The sequence below is a fragment of the Bemisia tabaci genome, chromosome 5 (genome assembly GCF_918797505.1).
Source record: "Bemisia tabaci chromosome 5, PGI_BMITA_v3".
Lineage (NCBI taxonomy): Eukaryota > Metazoa > Arthropoda > Insecta > Hemiptera > Aleyrodidae > Bemisia > Bemisia tabaci.
In genome coordinates, this window is record NC_092797.1 from 1,085,895 (window position 1) to 1,113,013 (window position 27,119).

The 27,119-nt window shown below is 38.5% G+C and overlaps 2 protein-coding genes across 14 annotated transcripts in view; both read left to right on the forward strand.

Moving 5' to 3' along the window:
• The first annotated feature begins 109 nt into the window (after nt 1-109).
• Nucleotides 110-9,893, forward strand: Mettl2 (methyltransferase-like protein). 2 transcript variants are annotated; one of them, XR_002009257.2, is made up of 7 exons: nt 110-439; nt 2,335-2,487; nt 4,013-4,270; nt 5,722-5,835; nt 6,617-6,789; nt 7,956-8,169; nt 9,074-9,893. XR_002009257.2 is itself a non-coding variant. In XM_019049316.2 (6 exons), the coding sequence occupies exons 1-6, from the start codon at nt 348-350 to the stop codon at nt 8,099-8,101; spliced, it is 936 nt and encodes a 311-aa protein (XP_018904861.2). In that variant the 5' UTR covers nt 110-347; the 3' UTR covers nt 8,102-9,893. The 2 variants fall into 2 exon arrangements, 1 of the variants encoding a protein (XP_018904861.2); XM_019049316.2 differs by having other exon boundaries at nt 7,956-9,893.
• Nucleotides 9,894-11,842: 1,949 nt separating this feature from the next.
• shep (RNA binding motif single stranded interacting protein alan shepard) overlaps nt 11,843-27,119 on the forward strand; it is a 121,693-nt gene continuing 106,416 nt past the window's right edge. The window contains exons 1-3 of one of the 12 annotated variants that reach the window (XM_072301055.1): nt 11,843-11,996; nt 14,265-14,360; nt 16,569-16,696. In XM_072301055.1, the coding sequence (XP_072157156.1) occupies nt 16,580-16,696 (117 nt within the window). In that variant the 5' untranslated portion in view covers nt 11,843-11,996; nt 14,265-14,360; nt 16,569-16,579. The other 11 variants (XM_072301062.1, XM_072301063.1, XM_072301054.1 and 8 more) reach the window with 11 other exon arrangements.

Here is a 27,119-nt window from a genome sequence, read left to right on the forward strand (position 1 = left end):
TGAGTCAAATAAGTTACAAAACTCATCATTAATTAATTAATTAAGTAATTACAAATTAAATAGGTTCGACATGGTTCGACAATACAGGACAGGGACACAGGTGAGGTTATGTTTACTTTCTTCTATTTTTTTGGTTTTGTGATGGTTTTGGGATTGTGTCATTGTGCTTCCTTCGCTTCTTTGTTTATTTTACAGTTCAATTCCTAATTCCTAATTGTGCCTGACGCACCAATTCATTATTTTTCTGCATTTAATCTGTATGGCCATCAATCAAAATCAGATTTCCTTTCAATTTTTCACTAGCTCATCCTTGTGACATCGAAGTAAGTTCTCACCGCAACCTCATCATGAGCTCCACGAGTGATGATTCACCTAAGAAGCCTCAGTTTGGAAATCGATTTCTTCAAAATAGTGAAGATGTATTCCTACATAATGCTTGGTATGCGTACATCATCTATCTCCATTATGAACCTCTCAGTATGTAGTTTAAGACCACACTTCATGAGTTGACATAATCTTATGGTCATTTTTTTTTTTGTTGCCATTGATTAAATATTTAACATGAGGTTTACAGGTTTTTACGAGAGGTAAAAGTGATGAATTAGGTCCAAGAATTTATTGGAAGGGGGCACTGTGACCGAGGCACACAGACATTGGAGACAATGCGCCTCTGCTAGTTGTGGCATTATCGGAAATACCGGAATCCGCCATTCGGCTACGAGTCGGTCCAGAATTATTCTTTTTATGCAAGATGTGCTTGATGTGGACCTGAACAAGTCTCCAGTTTCTGCATGACTCGGCCACAGTCCCTTGGAAGCTAGATTCTTCCGGTTGCTCTCTCCAGTCATGCTCTCTCTGGAGTGAAATTTCTGCACTTGAAGATGGTATCTTCTAGAGTGTTAAGAGCAGTCAGGCATTAGGGGCAGTAAGGAGGTGTGAAAATCTTAAAGCAATGAGATAAGCCTTGAAGGTCCTGTGGCACGTCGTAAATCTTTTAGTCAAGCTGCCTATAATACTACAGCTGGCTTATGGTATGTCATGATGAATTGCAATCTCCGACCAGGGCAGAACTAGCACTGCTCCACAAGCTAATTTATGCAATCAGTTGGCACTGTTAGTGAGTGGTGGCATGTATACGTACTTGACCTCAGTCTCAACATAAAATGAGAGAGCTCCAATATCGAATGAGTACGGAAAATGCATGAGGCAAGTTTTATCCTGTTGGCCATGAAAACATATCAGGTGTGTGTGACAGTGTCAATCGCAGCAGCAAGATGGTCTGGGGTTTGATTCATGGCGTTCTCATATAAATTTTATCTGTTCTTGTGATTGTTGAGTTTTGATGTGTCCCTTCTTTCTTCTTGCTGCATTAACAAAATATTATAACAAATTAATCATTAGTATGGATACCATTTATGTGTCAAGGCTTTGAGTAGAGCTGCAGAACTCTCTCTTTGCTAAGTTTTGGAAATTTTTACGTTTAAACTTTTGGGGCCTATTTACAGAAATGCCAAAATAGGGATCCAATAGTTTTGCAGGAAGAAGCTATTGACCAAGACCAATCCACACAGGTTAGTATTGTGCATCTTTTTGAAATCCACTCGGCCGCAGCCATCGTGACAACTCATTGGCTGCTCCCTCAAGGAAAACATTGCATTTAAATTTCCTGCAGCAAACACAAACCGCTCTACATCACCACACAGTTTAGTTCCAAAACATGACTGACCTGTGTAGATTAGTCTTGCCATTGACTGTGCCCCAATCAAAATTTAGATGGTTCACTACACGACTTCTTCTTAAGAGAGATATCGGTAATAGCAGTATAAAATATTTTTTGTCTACAAAGAGTATTTACTTGTATTACTGGCTTGTTATGCTGTTTGCTAAGAAAAAGGAAATTTGAAATAAATGCAGAACGAATTTTGATCTGATGAAATTTTCTGTCGGATTACTTAGAAAATAAATACGAGTCTCATAGAGGTCATTGAATAAACTTAATTTTGCAGTGAGCTCAAGCTGTTAGTTGCCATTGGAGATGGAACCTTTACAGAACACAATGACTTACTGCCAATCTCGTGGACTTGACACACATTTTGTCCCATCAGGCACCTTGATCCCTCACCGGATATCCACATGGAGGCATTAAATAGTCCCTGGTGTTCAGATTTTAACTCAGTTTATTGTGAAATAAATTTCAGCCCTCTATTAGTGACCGACACCATAATTTTTGTTTTAAAATTTCTATTTAACTTGTTTCTCTGTGGTACCATTTACATATTTGTGTTGTCAGCTCCTCTTACTCTGTTAATTTATCCTCTTTTTTTCCTTTTCCAGGGATAACGTAGAATGGGATGATGAAATGACCAAGAGTGCAGAAGCTAAGATAAAAGAGCAATTGCAGTCAGCAATGGATGAGGAAAAAGGAGCAGAATTAGATGAAGAAGCAAGCAAATATTGGGATGGATTTTACAGAATACACCAGAATCGGTGAGAGATTTAACATCCCATCATGGATCAGTTGATTCAAACATTTGCTGGGTATGAAAACACATGTCATGGACAAAATCACAAGTTTCAGAAGAAAATTCTTTCAAATTGAAACGCATTTAAAAAATTTAAATGCATGCAGCCTAGAGAGTCTTCAATGAGTTTATTTAGTGATTTTTGTCTTTGAAGGAATTTTCTCAAACTTTTTGAAAGGATATGAAACCCTGAAAAACCAGTTCAAAGTTGCATATTTTGAGCTCCCATTTATACATCCACCGCCTAAAAAGCCAAGACAATGTTCGAAATTGGCCCTGCCACTTTGGTTTATCTTTTGAGGGCGCAACTCCTCTGCCATATTTTATGATGTGTGCAGTTGTTACCATTGCATGACTGCACAGACCATTGTTTTCTGCAGACATAGAATAATAGCTACCAGAAGGGCAGCAGTCGGCCATCTTTGCTCCGATTCTTGAAATCTCCGCGATCCCCGCTCAGCCGACCGTTTCAAATTTTGCAGGGAAAAAGAGCAAAGTCTGCTTCGAAGAAGTAACTGTATGCAATCTTATGGGAGGATCTGCCACTTACCTTTCTGGTAGCTGTTATTCTATGCTGCAGAGGCACTGCCCAGTTGAGGGAGATTTCATGCCAGGAGGCATGTTTTGGATGCCAACTTCAAGATTGATAGACTCAACTCAGTCCCTTAGGGAAGTTGAGTGTGATAACATTTGAAAATCGGCAGCTGGCCTGTCAGCATTGCCAAAAGGTTCCCCCGATTTGCAGCTCCTACTTAGCTGTTCCCCTCATCCTATTACATACATTGTTCTGACGCAGATCGTCCAGACAGTGGGGTAACCATGCAAGGGAGCAGCGCAAATTGGGGAAATGTTTGGAAAGGAGTGATTCAGCAAATCAGGAAATTCCAAAGAACATCTTCTTATGGGACTGACCGTGGTCTATCAACTATGGCCAGTTTGGCTTTAATAGCAAGTTGCCTTTGAATTAAGCAAAGAGGCGCTGGCCTCCTGTGGTCTAATGGTAGTAGCGCTGGCCCCATGACCAAGAGAGACCATGTATCTCAGTTTGTAACATAGCAGACTTCCTGTCATACTTTATTGTTGAAATGGGAAACTACTCAATGTAAATTCTTGAAAACCTCCATGATTTTTCTTCTCTGTGCCAAGAAAACTTTGCGGAAAGTTCAAGCAATGATATTGATTTGTTCTCCTTTAAAAAAATAAAATGGGAGCAGAGATTTTTAAACACTTTAAATGAGATCGTAGTCTGATAGTTTCATTGTCAGTATATGCCCAACCTGACGGCATAGGGTAGGTGGCTATTCTCTTTACTTGAATGACGTTTTAAGTATCGCAATAAGTGGATCACATTAAGTACACAAAAGTACGTAATTATTTCTGTAAAATTATTTTTTATCATTGAGTATGTCACCATTTTAATTTTATAATTTTCAATGTTTTGTTTAACAATGAGACTTGCGTAACTCATTCTCTGTTTCCTCCCATTACAGATTCTTCAAAGATCGTCACTGGCTTTTTACAGAATTTCCAGAATTACTAATGGATCAAAATGAATCCACCTCAACCAGTGCTGCTGTGGATGAATCTGGTGGAAGGTTTAACGTTCTGGAAGTTGGCTGTGGAGTAGGGAACACTGTTTTCCCCTTATTAGAGTACAACTCTAATAAAAATTTCCATGTCTATGCGTGTGATTTTTCCAGTAATGCAATAGAGATACTGAAAGAACATGAAGGGTACAACCCGCAGAGGTAAGTACATATTCCTCTTCTCTATGACACATCAAATATTGTTCCACTTGTTCTTAACTTTTTGTATTTGCAGTTGTTTATCTCCTGATTTGAGAATTTCTTGTTGTCATTTACTCACTTCCTCACTCTTACTTGTACTTAATTACTTACTCTTACTACTTAATTTATTTACTTTAGTAATCAGGAGGTAAACAAATGCAATCACAATAACATACACCCTGATAAAAGGAAATTCTCATTGACATTCCCAACTTCCTCAGGATTTAAATGAGTTCAAATTATTGTTCATATTCATGAGATGATACTTTCTTTCTCCAACAAAAAGTAGGCCACAACCCAGTCAAAGTACTGTGTAAGTCAATGAGCTGCGTGTATGTTCTATTGTTTGTTTGTTTTTTTTTTTATTTTCTCTCAAAAGAGGCCAAAGGATAAAGTTGAAAATTAAGTTTATAGCCTATTTTGTTCTTCAGAGGATAGCAGTATAATTGGTAAAGAAATTTAAATTAATTCACTTTTAAACTATTAAGGTACTTGAAATTGGAACTTTGTAGGAAATGAGTTTCTTTAGTGTAACCTCAGCTTTCCAAGAGCCCCTAAATTATGAATCTTAACTTGCTTTTTATTATTATTAAATAATACTTTTTTTTTTCATTCATATTTTCCTTTGCATTCAAAATTTTCTCATGCTACATAGCTGACTATTCTTTCACATACTGCATGTGGTCATCATAAGATAACGTCTAAAACATTTGAATACGGCAGGTTCTGTAGGACAATTTGAGTAATTTTCATACAAATCCCATCTAAATGATCTATTTTTTTCTGTACAGTCATAATATGTCAATTCTATCTGCATTGAATCGAAAGCTCATCACTAAAATTATGTTTCTAGCCCCTTAATCTTTACGAGTTTTGGGTTCTACACCAAATCAAATATGTAGCTCGTATCAAAAAGTGCTCATCATTGTCAATAAAAGAAGAGAAAAGAAAAGAAGAAAAAAAAAGTGTATTTCTTTCGGAAAATACACAAAAATCTCAGAAGATAAAGAAAAATGAATCCAGTCAAAAATGTTATAAAAAAAAAAAATATATTTTCGGCGCATTCAATTTCCTAAGAAAGGCCTGTAGCCATAATTATGAAACTTTTCAGTCTTTTATTATGTAGTAAAATATGACATTTTTTAAACCCTCAAGTTGGGCGCTTCTCCAAACAAACAGGGTTCTTGCCCACTTTTTCATTGTATGATGAAAAAATCAATTAAGAGAAGCAGATCACCCTAAAAAAAAATCTGTGATGAAATGGAATTTTCTTATTTCTGAATTTGGTAGTTTTTGAAGCAAGACATTCGAATATAAACTGCTGATTTTCCCTAAAAAATGCTTACTTTTGTTGATCAGACTCTTTTTTTCCAAACGCTAGTCTATCCTCGTTTTATCACCTGTTTTTTCAGATGCTGTGCTTTTGTGTGCGATTTAACTGAAGACAATTGGGATCCGCCTTTCACGGAAGGATCATTAAATATTATCATCTGCATATTCGTCCTATCAGCAATAGCTCCTAATAAGTAAGTGTTTCAACTTCTCAGTTTTTCTCTGCATCTGAGGGGGAAAAAAGGCCTCCATGTTTCTTAGGTTTTATGGTTTTAAGGATCAGCAGAAGCGACCATTTACATAATATGTATTACATGAAGGATTGAACCTATAATCATGAATAGTTTAACGAACAAGAATAGTGTGGCAGCAATGATTGAATGGTTAGATGAAGAGGGACTAAAATGGAGAATGACGTGGGAAAATGGAGTGGTGGGTAGTTTCTCCTTCTACAGAGGAGACTTCAGCAAGATCAGCCAAGAGCTCCAAAAGGAGAAACTAGAAAGGTGGCTTGAGGCTCTAGACAAGGTATTTCAGCACAAGCAGTTTAATTTACTGATTAGGATGGAGAGTCCTGAAGGATTAAGAAAGAATGCTAGGTGTAGACTTCAGGCATAGGCAGGACAATGGAAATAAAATCAGAAAAGCAAGTTGGAAATTACCAATTTGGAAAAATCAAAATAAAAGAAGTCAGTTATCAAGGTAGAACAACTCTGCAGTGCCAAGAAAAAACACCATATGAATTTTCAAGAGTCGCCAAATTTCCTTCACACAGGAAATTATGCAACGTCTGAGGACTTATATGAAGTTTTTCCTTAGCACAGAAGATTTACAAGAAAAACTAAAGGAAAAATGGGAATTTAAGCAGAAATTCTAAAACAGTCATGAGGATAGGGTAAAGAGATGGAAAAAGAAATGTTTCAAATCATTGGTTTCATAATTCTAATTTATCTGCATTTTTCTATGCTGTTTCAGAATGCAGAAGGTAATAGATAAATTCTATTACTATTTAAAACCAGGAGGTGTAGTTCTTTTTCGAGATTATGGAAGATTTGACATGGCTCAGTTGAGGTTCAAGTCAGGAAGATGTATTGAGGAAAATTTCTATGCTCGTGGAGATGGTACTAGAGTTTATTTCTTTACTCAAGGTAAGCCATTCGCATTGATTTGATCCCATTTGTCTTTGATGAGTTTTGCCCATGGTAGAAGGTAAACAGGTGAAGACATTGAACTGTCTTGAGTCTGATTAACTGGTCTGACTAGTACATCACAAGTCTCTGTGGAAGGCTTGTTACATTTTTCTTTGAATGGACCTCATTGATAGGGTAGAAAAGATAGAAAAAATTAATTTTGAATGGGTGTCACATATTCATGTGTCATGCTCTGTTAATAGGCATCTCTCGTAACTAGGGCCTTAAGTTAGTAGTATCCATAGAAACATCATTGCTTTTCCTTGGCATTTTAACCCAAAATGACGAGCGCATTTTCTAAAGAGTTAGGGGCTCCCATTTTTATCAAATTGTTTTCTGAAAGGACGGACTGAACCAAGGTTCTGAGAATTTTTCAGATTCTTTTAACCCTAATTGCTGAAAGAAACCTGTTTTGAAAATTTTTAGAATGGGATCAGTTAGAAACAATATTTTTGGAGAGTTCTGATGACATATTGAGGCTGTAAGTCAGCAATCACATATCTCGTTTGCGGTGTCTGAAAATCTCTACCTCCATGTTATTTTTTTAAAGGAGAACAAATTGACATCATTCCTTAAAGTGTTTGCAGAATATTCTTTGCACATAGAAGAAAAATTTCGGCAGTTTTAAAGAATTGCCGTCGAGAAGTTTTCTGTTTAAAAAATAAAGTATGACAGGAAGTCTACAACATCGCTAACCGAGTTATGTGATTGCCGACTTGCACTGTCGATATGTGAAACTGGATTTCTTGATTGGTTGAATGCAGTATCAAACATTGCTTTGCTACAACGACTGAACTGTCAACTTTGGATTAGCTTTTCCTATCATCAGAAACGCTTTTTTTAACTTTTTCATAATTTTTTGGGGTTTTCATAAAATTTTACACCAGAAAATCTGTACTACAACCATGCAAAAATTTATCGCCACTTTCCCATTAAAATTGAGTCAAAATGTACGAAGAGCCATTCTCTGCATCCTTTCTTTGCCTTGTTTTTGTCAGACAGTTTTCATCATCAATAAAGCTTACTTGAACTAATTATTTTTGAAATAAACGTGAAAGCTTAGCAACTTGCTTCTAAATTATTATATTCTGACTGTTTTAAATTTGTTTTCCTTTTTTTTGCAGGAGAAGTTCATCGGCTATTCACCTTTAGCGGATTTGTTGAAGAGCAAAACTTAGTAGACCGAAGATTACAAGTCAATCGAGGCAAATTATTACAAATGTATAGAGTATGGATTCAAACAAAATATAGAAAACCAAACACTGAGTAGCTGCTGCTTTATAGAAGAACAGTAAGCAGTGCCTCTCAGATCGAGGTTTTTGGAAGAAGTGAATAAGTGTAAGTGGAAAATCCCGACCTTTCTCATGACTCAAGTGAAAGGGTAGCAGAAACTAACTTTTGGCATGAGCCAATCAGAACAGAGCTCCACATTGCTGCAAATCACACTCACTTTAACACTTTTCCTAATTGGACGTATTTCTATCAAACAGAACTATGTGCAGGTGGGAAAGATGAGGTGTGCTCATTAATGCTTGGGCTATAAGAATGAATGAGAATGATAAAGCGCCAGTAACGTAGCCACTACTCCAGTATCCATTTGTCATCTTTAACTCATGCGCCATGTGCACTATGCTCTTGACACATGCCCGCGGCTCATGGAGTGTGCACATAGTTCCATTCAACAGAATGTAAAATCCCGCTTTTCTAATTCAGCAAACGAACTGTGTGGTAACTGAATGCAAGACTCATGAGCCGCGGGCATGTGTCAAGAGCATAGTACACATGGTTCATGAGTTAAAGACGACAAATGGCTACTGGAGTGGCGGCTACGTCACTGGCGCTTTATTATTCCCGTCCATTCTCATGGCCCAAGCACTATGAGCCCACCCCATCTTTCCCACCTGCACATAGTTCTGTTTGATAGAAACACGTCCAATTCTAGCGTGGAGCTCAACCAGAAACCAGAATAAGTTGGTAGCGGCCATTTTTTTTTTTTTAACTCATCTTTTTCAAGTACTGAGTAAATTGATTTCCAAGCCATTTTTTCGGACCTCTTTTACATGAAGTGATGGGAAAAATCAATTTTGAAACTACCGAAATCTGGACCTATTGAATCCTGGAGGACATAGGCCTTCTTATGTCATTAAGACTGTCGACCTCTGGTCAGTTGGATTTAAATCAACTTTTCCTCCCCTTAGACGTGCATTTTGAAACTTTTTATTTTACTTCTTGGTTTTTTCAGGAAATTTTGCATTGAGAGTAACCATCAGATACTGTGCAGATATTATGTGCCAGTGGCCCATCACACTGAACTATTGAGAAAACATCAGCTAAAAATAATACCTGAAAAAAATGAAGAAAAAATTTGCAAGCGAAATTCATAATCGCTCTAAAATGGAACAGAATATAGGCATCTCAGCAGTCGACGAATCAACCTTGAACGAAGCTTAACTGATTTTTAAGCATTTGTAAATAATCATTTAATAATCGGTTTTTAAGTTAAAATTATCATGAAGAAAGTCATTGAGACGTTGCAGTGCACTCAAGCTGCTCCGAAAAAGACAAACCTAGGATAACTTGTTTTATTTAACTTGATAAAAAATCAGAAAAATACTATGCAAGTTTTAGCAGGACTCTTTTCACACGTTTGCAAACAGTTGTAACAGGTGAATAATGTTCCTCAACAAAGGAATTACTTCATCAATGCCAGTGCTGAATTCCTACCATTTATTTTCGATCACAGACATGTGCCAAGGTTGTCCCAAAAATTCAATGTGAAAAGTATAGGCATCTAGCAAACATTTAAAAAGCCTGAAAGCTTAGAAGTGTTACAGTTTCTTTATGGGAGCAAGCAGCCGATTACAGCAGCAAATTCCATTACTACCAAGCTTCAATTTAAAAAAAAAGAAAGCTGTAATTCGTTAATCAGTAGATATTTTACATTGTAAGCCGTGCTGTGATAAATGTCACTATTATCTGACAATCCATTGACTGTATAAGATTCATACCAGTTCCCATATTCACCATGTCAGTAAATAAAACGTGCAGTTGGAACATTTTGATTTCTCTTGTCTTTCATTTTTTCCTTAGACACCGAATCATCAAGCTAATTTCTATTTGAAATATATGCTCAATGAAGGCATTGGATTTTTTTTTATTCTTCTAATTTGAGAGCGCAAGGTAGGGATGGCTGAAGTCACTAATGTGTATTGCTATGCTTGCAACGTTGCAAGTCTTCACTCAAATTTTATTTTATAACAGAAAAGCAAGCAATAGTTTTCTTTTGTAATTATCTGTGAATTTTCTTGGCTTCTTTAAAAATATTCTCCAAAAATTTTAAGAGGGTAATTTATTGGATTTTTCTTCTTTTTTTAAAAACAAATGAAATCTAATAGGAGATTTTTGTATGTTGCAACAAAGATGAGTATTGCTTTAACTTGAGCCATCTATACATGTATCATTCTTACATGTTGCCAGTGATAATCGATGGTGAAACTGCAAAAATGCGTACCTCGGTTGCGGTGTTTCAAAATTTCCACTCCTATTTTATTTTTTAAAAATATACTGAACCTATTTCGCATCTTCACATTTTCACAGAATATTTTCCACATGGAGATGATAAGTCACCGAAGTTTTCAAGAACTGACGTTTAGTGGTTTTCCATGTAAAAAATAAAGTTTGACAGGAACAAGTCTGCAATGCTGCAAACCAATGTACGCATTTCTGCAGTTTCACAATTGTAATGCTATTTTTTGTTTATTTTACTAAAAATAACTTCAGTAACAGCGTTTTAAAGTTGAAATGTTTGGTTTCAAACACATTTTCAGAGTTAAAATTTATCATTGTAAGTAAATGTCTCTTTTTTAAGTATCTTCAAAATTTTGGCAGGATTTTTTGTCAGGAAATGGAATGTGAATTAAATACATCAGAACAGTACCTACTACAGGGGCGGACTGGCAGGCAGGAACACTGGGAAAAATCCTGGTGGGCCGGTCGGTTAACTGTGTTGTTTTCTTTTTCTTTTTATTTGTCTTTCTTTCTATCTTTATCTCCATAGTCTAGAAATATGTGGAGAAATGGGATAAAATCTTAAAGAACTGGTCACTTTCTCATTAAATAGGGTGAGGCTCCACGGGCCTCCACTGTTCCACAGGGCCGCTTTATGCTCCATGGTCGCAGCCAACTTTAAAAATATTTTATCACTCTAATTGCGTATGTTCGTGCTTAAAAATGCCTTCGTGAGGTGCTTATTTTTCAAAATTTTCCAGGGGAGGGCCCCCGGACCCCCCCCCTTCTCTGGGCGGTGTCCCCCCCACCCCCATTTCAGTTGTAGACCGGTTTGGCTGTACATTTCCCGGACACTTTTTTCGTCCCAGTCCGCCCCTGACCTACTACACTATACAAACTCTATTATTCTACGTATTATCTAGTCAATTTCCAGGGGCATGGTATGCAACCCGCACCTACAATGCACTGTGAACTGATTACGTAAATTAAAAAGTTCAACTAAAAGTCAGGATTTTAAACTAATTGTCAAACGAATTGTGGAGATTTTTCTCTATGAGTGTTTCTGGGGTAATTTGTTGGATGCTGTCGATCCAAAAACATTTTCAATTCTGTACGAAATATGTATTCTTACAGGGTTAATTTTCAATTTTTATTACTACTGGTCGGGAAATTCCGTAGCCACCACGAGAGAACTGCTTGTTGAGTTTCTGTTGAAGTGTCGAGTCATCGGTGTGAAACTCGATGAGTATTTTAGCATACTCATGTCAGCGAACCACTCGTTTCAATGGGCAAGAATTGTAGTTTTTTGCCATGCCCGCTGAATTTAGTTGTAATATTTGTGGAGCTTACGTGATAAATTCACTACTAGAGGCGTGTTGTCAGCACTCCTTCCAACTTCAGGTGAGTATCCGGTGAGTAAGCGATGGGGGCTGCAAAAGAATCCTGAGTAATTATGGTGCAACAACTCTGGAGTTTCGGCAGCCCTGCGGGGTATATTGTGAGAATGCTATCAACCCCACGCCCAACGATAGTCAAATCAACTTTTGCCATCGATGTGGCTAAATTATTCCGGAATCATTTCTTTTAATCTTGGTCGGGTTATTTATGAATGTTCTAGAAGTGGAAGCAATCTCGAGGAAACCTAGCCCTCGATTTTTGTAAGTATGTGCAACGATGAAGAGAGTGCAATTAATCCAGTGAAAATCTGACACCTGATCCATGATGGTCAAGTTTAGGGATGGGCTTTGTCATTCGCAGATGGGGTGTGGGTATCTTCCATGAAGTTTCTCGGCTCACCTACGTCGACGTCGCAAGGGGTTGAGGGGTTAATTCTTCCAACAGACATTTAATATTCGGCGTGCGTATGATTCAGCTTCATTTCGGTGTAAATATTTATTATCATTAGCGGTTCCTAGACTGACAGTGAGTGCCTTTGGATTGAAAACTTATCGCGGTGTTTTTTTCCGATTTGGCTCATTTCGCGAGAGAAATTGAGTATGTGATATTACTCCAAGTCATTTTGGTGAGTTTTCCCGGTTGAAAAATTGGTGCACGTAAATTTCTATCCTTCCGGCTTGTCGAGTTGCAATCATCTCCATCTTCCCGGTATATTTTGTTTTGATTTCCGCAACGGCGCTGTCCCTAATCATCCCGAAATCATGAATCATTATTCAAGCGGCTCTCGGGCCCTACGTGAATTCCTCGCATGTTTCAAGGTGATACGCGATTATTGTTGCTCATGATAAGAAAGTTGTTCGAGTTTCCCATGTCATCGTGATTTAAGGAGCCGCTTGTTGGATTTATCCTTTCTGCAGAAAATGAGTGCTCGGTTTTCGGGAGCACGAATGTTTCTTCACCGAGTGGTTCTGCTGTAAACGGAATTTGTCGAGTACGATCTTCTCAATCGATAGTTTCTTAGTTGTGTTCCTTATTACTTACGGGCTGAATACTCCGAGTTGAAGCCGATGTAATAGTTGCATAATATCTTGCTTTCTTATCAGAACCCTCCACCTTTACAGCAAATTTTATTTGAAAGTTGCCACTGCAAGTTCAAGTTGTCACGGTAGGGCTGTTTGAGAGGGTGGGGTTAAAGTCTTCCTCACCCCTTTCAATGATATTTTCGTGTAATAGGTGACTGTTGTGAATTGTCTTGACTCTATCCAAGAGCATTGCTTGTTTCTTACTCTTTCACCTCATTTTATTGTACAGATTTGTCTTATCATTACACTTTGTGTTCATTTTGTAATATTGTTCTCTCAGAACAGTAGGCTGTGGTTGATTTGATAATGGTGGAAGCTCAGCTATCAGCTCAACTTCTCAGGGGTTTGTTCCTTTAATCCTGATTGCCTCCACTCAATATATCCAAACATGTCTTCAGCAATCTTATCTCAGTTCCATTCCACCTCAGTAATTTTTAATTTTTCCCTAAGGTAACTGCTCATATTCACTATCGCAACTTTGACCTCTACTCATTGCATCTTTCAACTTTTCATGTTTTGAATTTCCACTTTCTACTTGTCGTCATCTTTTTTTTGTCTTGATGCAGTTGTCTTCCTATGATCTAGTGAATCATAAATTGCACATCAATATGAATGAGTAACTAGTGATTGGTGTTTATTTACTTAGCGAAGTAGGGTCATGTATCATCAAGAATGAGGTGAGATGTTTCTGAGGATAATAGCTGCTAATTGAAAACGTCAGCTGAATGTATGTATTCTCCTGTTGATTAATTCTGTCAATGGGCGCAGTATAATTTGACTCCTTTCAAATCATGATCTCTTACTGTGTATGTTTTTATTGGCAGTTAGTTAATACCTCTGCCAGTTGGCGACTGTGCCTCACAATTTAAGTAAAGCTTTCAAGATGAATTTTACCTCACTGAAGAAGGGTTTATAAGGCTCTTATGAAAAATATTTCTGTTCTTAGTGGTAATAATTCTAGTTGGTAGGAAACTAGTGATTATTTTTAAATTTTGATTATCTCCATCCTCAGTAGGAGCCAAGAACAAGTTTTTATTTTGGTTAATAACTCCGATTTGCGACTCATCCCCCCCCCCCCTCACTTTTCTGTTGCCTGTGAGGCTACCATAATCTAGTCAACCCTGCCAGTGCCTGATTCTTGTATGCATTAAAGCGAGGTTGATCACTCAACTCCTCTTTCATAGAGTAAAGTATAGCGGCTGAATCCTCTTAGATTTCAATAGCAAACCTTTACTACCTCCTCTCCTGTGACATAGCGGGAAAGAACTTCCATTAAATTCATTTTCTTATTCTCTCTGAAAAATTATGCCTACACAATGACTGTTCAAAAATTAGCTAAACTTTCCCAACTTGCATTGACATTTCTACAGTGGCCTGAATTTATTCCCAAACTTCACTTGTCTTTGATACTCCAAGTCTAACAGAATTCTATCTCTTATGTTTTAGATTTGATGTTGCAACAAGTATGCCTAGTGTTAGAATATCGCCTTCCATCTTGTCGCTAAGCTGTGATTCCTCCTAATATCATCACGGCTTCTCAGTGTAAGTGTACCCTATGTACTTGTGTCTCCTGAACTTATTTCTGTATCTGAAGACTTATTCGTAAGATTCATTTACTGAGACATTGTTGGAATGAATGATGGCCTTTTTAATGCCATTGTGGAGATATTCGGTGCCGGTATTTTAGCGGCACCAAAGATTTGTACCCCAAATAGCGCGGTATGGAGCACCAGTAGCACGTTTTGTGTAGACACTTGAATGTACTCAATGCTCCTCTATTTTTTTTATACTTGAAAGTATTAAATTATAAATCCTTTAAGGTTATCCACAATTCCTGCAGAGGTTGGTGAACCTTATAAGTAACAAACCTACTTATGGGTTTTCAAAGGTCTCAGTAATGTACAAGGATGTCGAGCATGGCCTTATGATCTGAGATGGCAAGAGACGCCGTCCTCTGCCTCTGGTATTGATAGTCCTGAGATGGTGACAAAATATTTTACCAGTATACTGTCCATTTCTCTAACCTTCAAAGCTGAAATTTATTTGGTCTGTGAAAGGTGTAAAATTCTTTGAGAGAGTGGCATAGTTAAGGCTGCTCCTGTTAGGGTGAAGCGCTTGAGCATTTGGCAGTTGATAGCCACACAGTCCAATGAGAAAGAACAGATTTCTTCTTTTAATTTTCTTCAAGAGGAGCCGTCTGATGCTCCAAGCCACTGACTCTCCGTTAGCCATAACCTGCTAGTGACGGATGCTTTTACTTGCTCATGTAAACAACGTTTATGTTCCCACTGGTACTCGTTAAATTTTGTCATACATCCTCTCTAATTCCTTGCGTTTTGTGCTTTTCCTAAAGTGGTCCTATTTTATAACTTCTCTTATTTAACAAACATACCCATGCTGAGCTGCTCAAAGAATTGACAGAACCTTAATCAAATAGCTTGCATTGATAAAAATAAAATCAATCTTCAACTTTCCTCTCCCAGATTTTTAATTCGAAAAAGTTTCTAAGAAATTCACATATTATTTTTCCCCTATAATCCACTTTAAATTTTTCTTTCTGTAGAGGGTTCAAAATTTGCAAGCAAATTCAGTTACTTAGTTGATACCATAGCAGACCTCAGTAAAGCCTAATTAATTAAAAAACAGAAATGACAGTGTTGTTGAAATGAGAGTGTACACCATGACATCAGTTTTGAAGGGTAAAAGGAAGAGTGCAAACTTCTATTCTTTGCTTCAATTGTGAAGAAGCAGGTGCACTAGGATGTGTTTAAAATTTAAATGCATAGTTGCAGTAAGTTACAATTCTCTCCTGAAAGTACAATCAACCTTCCCCCATTTTCAACTCAAATTCATGAACGTGTTCTCCTGGAGACGTAGAACGAAAAAACCTTTTCCCAATACATTTGACTTTTTCATTGCTGAAACACAGCATTTTGCACGGGGTTCCCCCATCAAATCCTTTTATCTAGGAGGCTTTCCTGTTCTTTTCTGTTTGCCTGGGTTTCATCCATCCTCGCGACCAGACTTGTTAGATTTTCACCTGTGAGATAGCAAGACCTAAATCTATTCCAAAATCAAGAATGCTCTTACATGCGAGCACCTTGCACTGTTGCTGTTGTGATAAATAAAAACAGTTCACAATCCAAATCCAAATGAGACGTTTTCTCACACAAAAATTGTGCTTTCTTGAGTTGGAATATTAGGCTGTATAATGTTAATTTTTATATGCACAAGATATAACAACAAAGCACCACAAAATATATTTAAAAATCACTGTTTTTACAATTCTCTATGTTATAATCAATATTTTTATTATTTACAATATTTTGTTTACTTCCAGTTCAAACTGTTAAATGATCGCTCCATGGCATAGCACCTAGCATTGCTTTATTCAGCAGTTATCTTTTTCAAAAAATACCGCCTCCCCCAATGTGTTTAAGTTATTGGAAGTCGCTTTATCAAGTTGTATCTTAATTTTCCATGAGAACTTTTTTACTATATCATGAAACAGTGATTTTTCCTTAAACTCTGGTAAAAGAAAAGTGTAAAAATGGTCAAGCGTCTAACATGAAAACCATCTATTTTCTTTTGCCATTGTGCACTTTTTTTGTGCTTTCAATAAATTCCTATTGTATCAGAGCAATCCTCTCTTTTAAAGTACATCCTGCATCACATTTGATTATCATTTAGGCTGTGCAGAAGTTATTGCAATTTAAATTTATAACTCTCATCTTCATCTCATCTTTCCAGGTGTGTGTGTAATGCACCAACCCCCGATGCAACACGGAGGTGCTCTTTTTAACGCAACTCCGAACTTTTACCCGCGACCGCCAGCACCTCCGCGCCCTGCTTGTAGACCTCTGCATCCATTCACTAATGTAAGTCAATCTCTTTTTCTCACTTATTTTTTCAATTCCTTCAAAGCTGACCATCCAAAAATGAGACCTCACACTAGACATTCCATACACTCGACTCGATCCCATCACTGATTTTTGCTATTTCAACCAACTTGCAATAAGCTTGTTGTTTCTCAGTTTCCAATATTCTTTCCTCTCTCCCTGCTAGGGTTATGTAGACAGGTGTAGTAGCAGTATACAGTGCATTGATAAGATCTCTGCAACTCCACTTCTCACATCAAAAATGCTCATCTGGCCCAGTAGTCTGCCGTGATAGCGAAGAGAGCAGTCAGTGTCAAATTTTTGAAAATTAGTTTTCTTAAAAATTCGTCTAATCTCTTTCAGATAAAATCACTGAAAAAGCTAAGACAGCAAAACTCATCTTTTATATATGAAAACAAGACACGTGTAAAAGCTGTAAGTGTGCAAAAAATAAAGAACTTTCAGGCAAGACAGCAGTAAGTGACATTTTTCCTCCAGAGAGCCAGTGAAAACAGTGCTTTCAAGGAAAGTGCCGCCCTCTTCTGCCAATTTCTAACCTGGAAATGTATTTTTTGTGTGTCCAAAACGCAACCATGAAAGCATGCAGAAGACAGCACCTACGGCTACCTTGCCTAACAATAGCCTAGCATGAAAATGAAAATACCCTTCTTCTGTAATTGAAGTGAAACCAGTCAATTTGTAATCATTCAAACGATTTCTAAGAGTCCTCTGTGTGACTAGTGGCAATCTGACAAAGAACAGAGGCTTCTTTCAATAAAATTTTCCGGTCAGCCGCTTCTCAGCTCATTTTCTCAAAATTTCATTTTTGCACTTAATGCACTTACTGCTCTCTTAGCTATCACGGCAGTAGTACAGATAAGGTATTCAACAGTGAAACTACCAGAAGGCGTACTTTGTTTGCGGTGTGTTAAAATCTCCGCTCACATTTTATTTTTGTGAAGGAGAACAAACCAATATCATTCCTTGAAGTTTTCAAGAATTGACATTGAGTAGTTTTCCATCTAAAAAAAAATAGTGAATAACAGGAAATCTACAAGGTCGCAAACCAAGATACATGGTCAGGTAGTGCAGGGTTGCCACGGTCAGGGAATTCAGGGAAAACCTGGAAAAGTCAGGGGAAAAAAAGTGCTCTGGAAAACCTGGAAGAGTCAGGGAATTTGACCAAAAACAACTAAAAGTCAGGGAAAAATTGACAATTTTCACGAGTTGCTTAAAATCTTTCTTTTTTCGGTTTTGAACGCAATAGAAAGTGCGATGAAGTGGCATATCTCGCGATGCATTCAAGAGTTAAATTATGCCAACGCAACAAGCAACGCAAATTGGAATGCCCAGTTTTTGTGTGTATTTTTGAAATTCCAACTACTACCGATGACTAACCACTAACCTTTTAATTTTCTTCTTTAAAGTAATTCGAGTGTCTAGGATTATTGCAAACGCAAAGCATCCAAGTTCTTAAAAAAATAAACCATTTGAAGCTCACTTTAAAAATAGGTGTTTGAAAAATCCTGGGAAGGGAGAGATAAATAGAGAAACGAACACCAGGAGAGACCCTTTTTTTTTGGAGTGTTTCTTCAAAAAAACAATTGTTCAAAAGTTTTCATTTCTAAAACAATTATTGGGTTGCTCAAGAAAGTCAAAAGCATCAAAATTAAAAGAAAAAGTTAACAACCCTTTTTGTATTTCCAAATGTTCTACAATTAATTTCTGACTCCTTAGCTTAAGCGCGTTTCAAATGAGACGCTATATTAGTGTGATGGTAGCTAGCAAGGTGTAAATTTGGCTGTGCGATCATGGCGCTCGTTCTCAAAGGTCAGGGAATTTCTCCATTTTTCGTCAGGGAAAACCTGGAAAAGTCAGGGAAAATCATTTCCAAATTTTTGTGGCAACCCTGGTAGTAGCACTGTGGTATCGTATTCTAGGAAAGTATCACCCCTCTCAGTTACCCACAGAATTGCCTCATGGAGTGTTTCAATGTTATGTGATGAGGATGGGCGCAGCTAAAAACTTTCACTATATAAAAAATCCCTTCTTTTTTTCTGCGATTGGTAGCTAGCATATAATTCTTGCTGGGTGCTATTGGCTTTTCAAACAAAAAGAGCTATAGGATAAGATGACTGCAATTCTGAAAATGAATCTTGGTCTCTATTGTAATGGGCCAACCATTAAAAGTGCAGAAAATGCCCAATTCTCTGATCTGCGCATCACAGCTAACAGGAGGCAAATCTTGGAATGTGAGGCAAAATCATAACTGTAAAAAGAAAACTCATGAAAAATAGTGGGTCCCTAAGTTATAAAAGTGTGGCTAGTTGCTATTTTACTAAGTCCACAATCTGGCAGAAACGTTGATTCGTGAGGAACAGTTTGAATCTTGGAACTTTTTCCGCTCCTGTCAAGAATAAGTTTCTAATCTGTATTGGTATGAAGATCACAGCGTTGTCTGCAGCTTGAGAAACAATAATGTAGCACCAATATCACTTGAGACAGTCTGAATTTCTAACAATTTTGCTGTAACAAGATGAATGCTTTTGGAATTTCCAGAAGCAGCTGGTTTTAAGAAAATTTCGTTTCTGTTCTATAGTGGTTTTTAAGACCTGGCAATGGGCTTTAAGCTCAAAATGGTCGTAGTTAAGATTTAGACTATCTTACCTAGTGCAAAAACGGTTTAGAAAAATTTATTCTCTCACTTCAGTCAATGCTAATACAGTAAAGCAAGATACAAATTAAGGCCAAAATGACATATCATTTGTATAATTGAAATAGTAAACTTAAACTCACGAAATAAACGAAATACAAAAGAAGTTTCTCATTTTTTTTTTACTCTAACAGTTTTAGTATGTTATCTAGGTTTATTGTAAAGTCAGTTAGGTACTGAAGAATTTCTATGCGTCCCTCTCATTACCCAGAAGCTGAGTTTAGCTTTTTATTCGATCCTCTTCCAAGGGTGGAGGAAATGCCCAATCTTGCAATGCTAGAATTGTAGAAACAGGGGGCAAAATCTTGGGTCGTGAGGCAATTTTAAAAAATGAGGAGTCCTTTTTTTCTCTCTCACTCACTGCCCTGAAAGTTCACATATCCTAGTTTACATTGGTTGTACGATTAATTTGAATTCACTGCTCCCAAGAAAAACAATAATCTTCTTGAATCAAGTGGCACTCTACAACGGTTTCGACAAACTTATTCTTCATTGAGGAATGTTTCTTTCCCGTGATTTGCGGGTTAAAATGTTAACCACGTGAAGCAGCTGAACATAAGCACCGAAATTAAGGTTTCCATATTTTCATTCTGCAAAGACTATTACGGTGAAGTTTAAGTAGTGCACAATTTATCTCAAGTAAACTTTGGTTTTTTCATGAGCGGGAGGTTTGAATTTACGCATCGAAAAACGTTAAAAAGCTTAACTATGAATTAGTTTAATTTATTTTCATTGTGTGAATCGTGCTCTGCGCAAAATTTTGGTCAGGAGATATGAGTCAGAATGCTTGGATTTGTACCTTGTCTACTGGTCCACTGGTTTGCAGATGCATTGTGCAATGGTATGTTTATACTCTTAGGCCTTGTCCACACGAGCGCGGTTCGCGGAACTTATTCCTCGAACTTGCTCAGTTCCCGGAACTTATTCCTTGAAACGAGGCATTATGTCCACACGAGTTCGCTCGAACTGGAACCGGAACTCCAAGAAAACTATACAATTATTGCAAAATAATAGATTATTATAACCGCCAAAGTAACAAAAATAAATGTCAAGACGCATATGAAGGACGTAAAAAACAAAAACAAGCAAATTCACATCAAAAGAAACATATTTAGAAGCTCGCGGAGTACGGAGGAACTTTCGGGTTTCGGAGGAATAAGTTTCAGCTCAGCTAAAAACTTGTTCCGGGAACAAGTTCCTCGAACTGAGTTCCGCGAACCGCGCTCGTGTGGACAAGGCCCTACAGCAAAAGCCAACTCCCGGCTGACTAAAGGGAATCATCTCCAGTGACTTTTTCGACTTAGGAATGGTAAAATCTATTTCAATTCATGCAAGAGTGCTTGAGAATGAGCCTATTTCTGGGAAAGATACTCCTCAATGCAAACAGATACAGAAAATTATTGATCTTAGTCTGTCTGTTTGGAGCTCACATGGATGCACTGCTATGCTAAGGAAGAACGCTGTATGAGCCCTGAGACGATGCCAAATTTATTTTGATAAAATACAAAATTTTGGGGAAATCTGTGAATATTTTTCCACAAATTTCACAGGTTTATTTGCTATCAAATCTAAATTATCTAAAAAAATTCGAGAGAAAATATTCACATATCTCCTTATGAATGAACAGGAAATTTGCCGACTCTCAAACGTTTAGACAGCATTTTTCTTTAGCACGGCAGTGCAGGTGTTAGTTTTAATGTCTGGTCCATCGATTTTTCAGTCCAGTAATGGATACTTTTTACAGTAAACAGCAAACTGCTTGTTTCAACTATGAAAGATGTGCTAACCTAAAATTGTATCCAGATTGTCAAGTTGTTCTCTTGAGTTACTGATTAGTGTGATATTCTAGGCATTAAGGCTTGTTAATAATCGAATTGGGAGAAAATCCTAAAACATGGAATGCGTTTTACTCATCTCAGTATTAACAAAGCTAACTCAGGGTCAGTCTTAAAACACAAATTTTTACACTTTGATGGAGCCAAGCCGTTACATATTAGGTACTGTAACATCTGTTTTGATTTACTCTAAGGAGCTGCGCCCCTTGACCCCCAAAGCGCTTCGCACTTCAGGCGTTATGCATCACCCATGACTTGGAGTATGATTAAGAGTCTCTAATATTTGTTGTAACATTCAGGTATAGCCAATTTACCGATTTGTTGACACAGATCACCTACATATTGTTGAACTTTATTTGAAGGATTCATTAAGTGACAATTAATCATTGTGTGAAAGGAAGCCAATAGTGAAAATTAGGGCGACATGGCAATGTCTAATCTTTTGAGAAAACATGGATTTGTAATACGAGTGGGAAAATGCTCTTTTTTATGAACAGACTAATGGCGAGTTTACAGCTCACTCCTTCCTTACCCAAATGATCTCTTGCTCAGCGTGCATCCAAATCCAGATCCAGATTCAACCCCCTCCCACCCCCTAGTGTCCTTTAATTATCTAACGGTTACACATTTGAGAACATAGGGGTGTGAGTGAATTTAATCGGTAGACAAACTCGGAAGAAAATCTGGGTATGACGAATCATGGCGTTTGCAGTACAAACTCTTCAAGGGGTGTTTTTTTCTCTTTTTTTGCAAAAACACAAAGCAACGTTCTGGCTCAAAATTGTGTAATTATGTTTTTTGTAGTCAAGAAATTTTTTTCGTAGATCAAGAAATGAAATCTGGGCGAAAATTAGGCAAAAATAAATGCAGTTAGTCTGATTTTAGTTATATCATCCTGGGGTGAGAAGGGGGAGGGCGAAGCTGGACGTGGACCCTTATCAAAATGTTTCGACCCTTCGATGGCGACTTGTACTCTTAGTGGTGCCAAGTCGACTGTCTTTGTGTCTATAATGGAGCTGCAGGATAAATTGGACTTCATTTCCCAGTGGACTAGTAGACAGGGTATGAATTTAAACTTTCTGATACATGTGTCTTCACCAAAATTTCACGCTGAACACGATTCGCACATTAAAAATTTCGGATACTAAGTCCTAACTAAGCTATTGAAAGTTTTTCAATGCGGAAATTTAAACCCTCCACTCATGAAAAAACAAAAGCCTTCGTGTGTCAAATCGCCCGCTAAACGTTATCGTATCAGTCTCTGAGGTATGAAAATGTGACAACCTTAATCTCTGCGGTTCGGCTCAGCTGCTGCAGGTTGTTTACACTTTGAGCAACACAAGGCGGAGAGGGAACATTTTGTGTCACGCTTATATGGGGACCTACCGTGTGAACATTAGGAGGTCACAAAATTTCCTTCGATAAAATATTTTTTCTTAGATAAATTCATGAATATTTCTCCTTTGAATTTTCAGATACTTTATATTTAAAGTGCGAATAAAATCCTCTAAGAAATTGGAAGAAAAAAATTGGCATGTTTCCCAAAAAATTCGTTTTTAATAGGAGAAAGTTTGGCAACGTCTGAAGGCGCTTTTCCTCAGCGCAGGGTGTCAACTGGCCCTGGAAAATCCGGAAATGGCATTGATTTTTTAAGGCCGGTCCGGAAGTGCTGAAAAACATGGAAATTCCGCAAGGAAGTTGGGTATTTTTCGCCTCGTGAAGTCGTCCCCCGCGTGTTCTTAAGACCGCCTGGAGACTATGCAATCCCTTGTGCATTCAAACATAGTACCGTATTTGCCCTCCAAATCGCGATTCTGTAGTCAGTTCATCCTCAGGCCACCAAATGAGCCTCAATTCTCGTGGTCACGTCACTTCTGTCGCGGGAGACTTTCGAATCTCTTCACGAAAAGGTGCTGGAAAATGAGGAAATACTTCTTTTGAGAAAGCACTGAATTTTTAAGGAGCATCCTGAAAAAGCACTGATTTTTTCAGACACCCTGGCTGATGACATGGTCTGCGCAGGGTTGCCACAGTCAGGGAATACCGGGAAAACGCGGAAATGTCAGGGAATTTTGTAAAGTCAAAGAAAACCTGGAAATGTCAGGGGTGATGATGAAACTGTCAGGGAAAAGTTGGACCGAGTTAAGCAGAAAGGAACCAAACCCAAGGAATTTCCACTAACGTTCTCTTGTAAAAAATGAAATTGCCGAGTTTAATTTGGCATTAGCTGATGTGCTTTGGTCCCTTTCTGCTAAACGCGGTGCAATCGTTTTAATTCACCTTCATTTTCCCTCTAGAAAGGGTTCGACGTTCTGAACAAGAAATTTTGCCTGAAAACTATTGCAAATTATGTCTTTTCAATCGTCAGGGAATTTTACTCAAATGTGTGAGAGATGTGAGGGAATTTCATCTCGGAAGTTGTGTGGGAATCCTGTCTGGGGATGAATGCCTTCATTTTCCACGGAATTTAAGCTCGTGGCCCTCTTCGGCGGAGCCCCAGAAAATCTGGCTACGAAGAAGCTCTCGATTCTGTCATCGGATTCAATTGTCGGCCGCGGCCGGCTTCGTCTGCGGAGGTCGTGGGGGCGGAGGAGGTGGGTCCGGGGGGCGGAGGAGGTGTGCGGAGCCGACATTGTTGCTCAATTAAAATCTGCGCCCGATGTTAATCCGCCACGGAAGCCGATGACCAAGGCGCCCTTGCCGAACGTCTCGTCCCCTCTTTCCATTCGAGTTGCACGCAACATCTGGGCTCAAACCACCACTTGGCATCGGCTTCCATGATGTCCTCTAGAGTAACTTTATGGAATATCTACAACTTTTTATTAGCTTAGCTTATCTTACCGAGGGCGCCACCTAAACTGCCGCGCCAAGGAAAAACGACATATGAACCTTCAGGCGTTGCCAAATTTCCTTCGATATAATCCGATTTTACGGAGAAAATCGTGAATATCTGTTTCCAAAATTTTCACACAATTTTGTATGCAATTTAATCTAAAATATCTGAAAGTTTCAAGAAAAAATATGCAAACATTTTGTCAATAATACATGTTTTATCAAGGGAAATTTGGCAACTCTCGAATGTTCATCCGGCGTTCTTCCTTAGCACGGCAGTAAAGGCATGCTGTGCAGACTCATCCAGGGACTACCTCCTATCGATAGCCGTAAATCACAGTCCACAATCATAGCTCTGTGTCAGGGAAAACCGAGAAATGTCAGGGAAGTCAAATCACCTTCATTGGCTTTCTAGAATGGCTTTGAGGTTTCGAACAACAAATTTTCCCCGAAAAATATTTTCAATTGTACCTTCCTAACTACCTGGCATGTCTTTAATTGTCAGGGAATTTCACCAAATTGTGCTAGGGAAATCAGGGAAATGTCAGGGAATTTCATTTTCTAAAGTCTGTGGCAACTCTGGGTGAAAATAATGAAAAACTGTGACCAAAAAATAAACTTTTGAAGGGGTTAAATGGAAGAATTCACAATTTTATATCGTAACATACAGAACCTGGGTCCTATTACTAAGATCTGTATAATGTTGGCTTATCTATAGGGACTGTCACCTGTCAACAGCCCCCAAAAACAATATTTAATTTCGAAGAAAGTTATGAATACTTCTTGAAATTTTCTGGTGCACTTAATTGAATCGTGAATACAATTCTCTAGAAAGTGAGGAGAAAAATATGCATAAGAGTTTCTGAAAATTCAATTTTTATCGTGGGAAAGTTGGCAACGTCTGAAGGCTCATATGGCGTTCTTCCCCAGCACGACGGAAATGTAATTGAACAATTCTGCTGTACTAAGGAATTTTGGATTGGGCCGGGGTGGCTACCGCCACCTAGAACAGGGGTGTGGAAACTTCCTAACCACGCGATCGGCCGTTCGCGTGAAATAGGGGAACCTATGTGAGGACGAGAAAAATGTGGGAATCCATGTGAGGACGAAAAAATTGGGGGAACTGTGGGAGGTTTTTTTTCTTTTTTTTTCTTAGGGTTTAGGGGGAGCTTGACAGTTGAGTGCGCTACTTTGAGGGAACCTAACTATCAAGCGCGCTGTTTTTGGGGGAACAAAACATTCAAGCGCGCAATTTTTGGGGGAACCAAACTGTTGACGGCGCTGTTTTGAGGGATCCCAACTGTCGACCGCGCTACTTTATGTATCGGGCAAAATTCTGCAAAAACTTAAAATGGGGGAACCTAAATGTATTTTGGGGGGAACCCTTGGTAGTTTCTGCATTCCTCCTGCGGGTCGATTGTTGAATCGTTATCGAATGACCTTGATCGATATATAGCATTGTGAAGATAGGGATTTATCGATAGAGATCATTCGATAACGATTCAACAGTCGACCCGCTGCCAAGAAATAACGCCGTGTGAACCTACAAGTGTTGCCAAATTTCCTCTGAGAAAATATCAGTATTAATTTTAAGGAAAATTATGAATATCTTTCTTTGAAACGGACACCGCACAGCCGCACATTCCATATGGGAAAGTGCACCACGATCGATTTTTAATTTGTTTACTGCATTCAATTCATCTAAAGATACTAATCAAAAGTGATCATTGCGCCAACTTTGTACGATGCACAGTTTTCGCACAATGCGCCCGGAACGCTTTAATTATTCGGCGATAAAGAGTCAAAACGAACAAGGCATTCGAGAACAGGTCTGATGTGAAAAAGGAAAACGTCGCGAGTGTCTGTCTTCATATCCATTCTTGCCTTCTCTGGAGATATCTCCCTCCCGCTCTGGTCTATTTGACGTTCACTGTTTTTCTCCGACTTTCCTGTTCTTATGCTCCTCAAGAATCTGATTTGGATGGTCAAACAAAAAAGTGTGCAGAATCCGAGTTGAGACTGCCGGCCGCGCGCCGCGGTCGGTGCTGGAGTTCCCCTGATTTCGTTGTTGACGCACAGCCGACCGTTCACTCGAGCGCTGAAATGAGGAATCTTTCTGACTCTCAATCGCCGAATAATTGAAGCGTTCCGGGCGTATTGTGCGAAAACGATGCATCGTACAAAGTTGGCGCAATGATCACTTTTGATCAGCATCTTTAGATGAATTGAATGCAGTAAAAAAATTAAAAATCGATCGTGGCGCACTTTCCCATAAGGAATGTGCGGGGTCCTTTCCAGAAACTGTAGATTAAATTACGAAGATAAAGTCTCGGGAAAATTAAGAGAAGAATGTCCACCGATTTTCCCGGAAATTGGAAGGCCAGTTGGCCGATTATTGAAATTTATAGACAAAGCTATGGACCAAGAAGATAAAAGGAGTATGGAGCGATCCTAATGGTTAAAATGGGTGGTTCTTAAAGACTGAGGGGGTTAATGATGGACTAACTTTCGGGTCTCTCGTGGGTTGCCGTTAGTTAGTCTATCACCTCTGTCCTTTGTCCATTGCAACCACCCGCTTCCGCCAATAGGATTCTTCCATATTCTTTTAGTCTTGTCTGTCTATTGTTTTGTCTATAAATTTCAATAATCAGCCCGCCGATGGCTCCTACGGCGTTCTTACTTAGCACGGCAGAATTGGGAAGGGTTCTGCTGTTGCGCTTGGGGGTTGGAGGTTGCAAAAACGGTGATATTTCTTTCTTTTCTGTTTTTTTTTTTTTTTTTTTTTTTTTTTTTTTTTTTTTTTTTTTTTTTTTTTTGCGTTCATTATTGCCCTAGCGGCCTGATTCTTTCATTCATGGATGCTTGGTGAGCGTACCCGCAGCCTCAGCCCTAATAATAACAAGCGTTCTCCCTCGAGAGCATGGCCGTTTCAGCTTTTCCCGCCCTCGCCCTCTCCTATCGCCCCGCTTCCATGCGGGCGCGGCGCGGGCCCTCCGCAATTGACTTCGAGCCTCACCATCAGAAGCTTGCCTGGTTTTCCCTC

Excerpts from the sequence above, each read along its gene's own strand:
- Mettl2 (XM_019049316.2), top strand. The coding sequence starts at position 348 with ATGAGCTCCACGAGTGATGATTCACCTAAGAAGCCTCAGTTTGGAAAT. Across the intron at positions 4,271-5,721 it reads GAAGGGTACAACCCGCAGAG|ATGCTGTGCTTTTGTGTGCG; the intron begins GTAAGTACATAT and ends CTGTTTTTTCAG. Across the intron at positions 6,790-7,955 it reads AGTTTATTTCTTTACTCAAG|GAGAAGTTCATCGGCTATTC; the intron begins GTAAGCCATTCG and ends TTTTTTTTGCAG.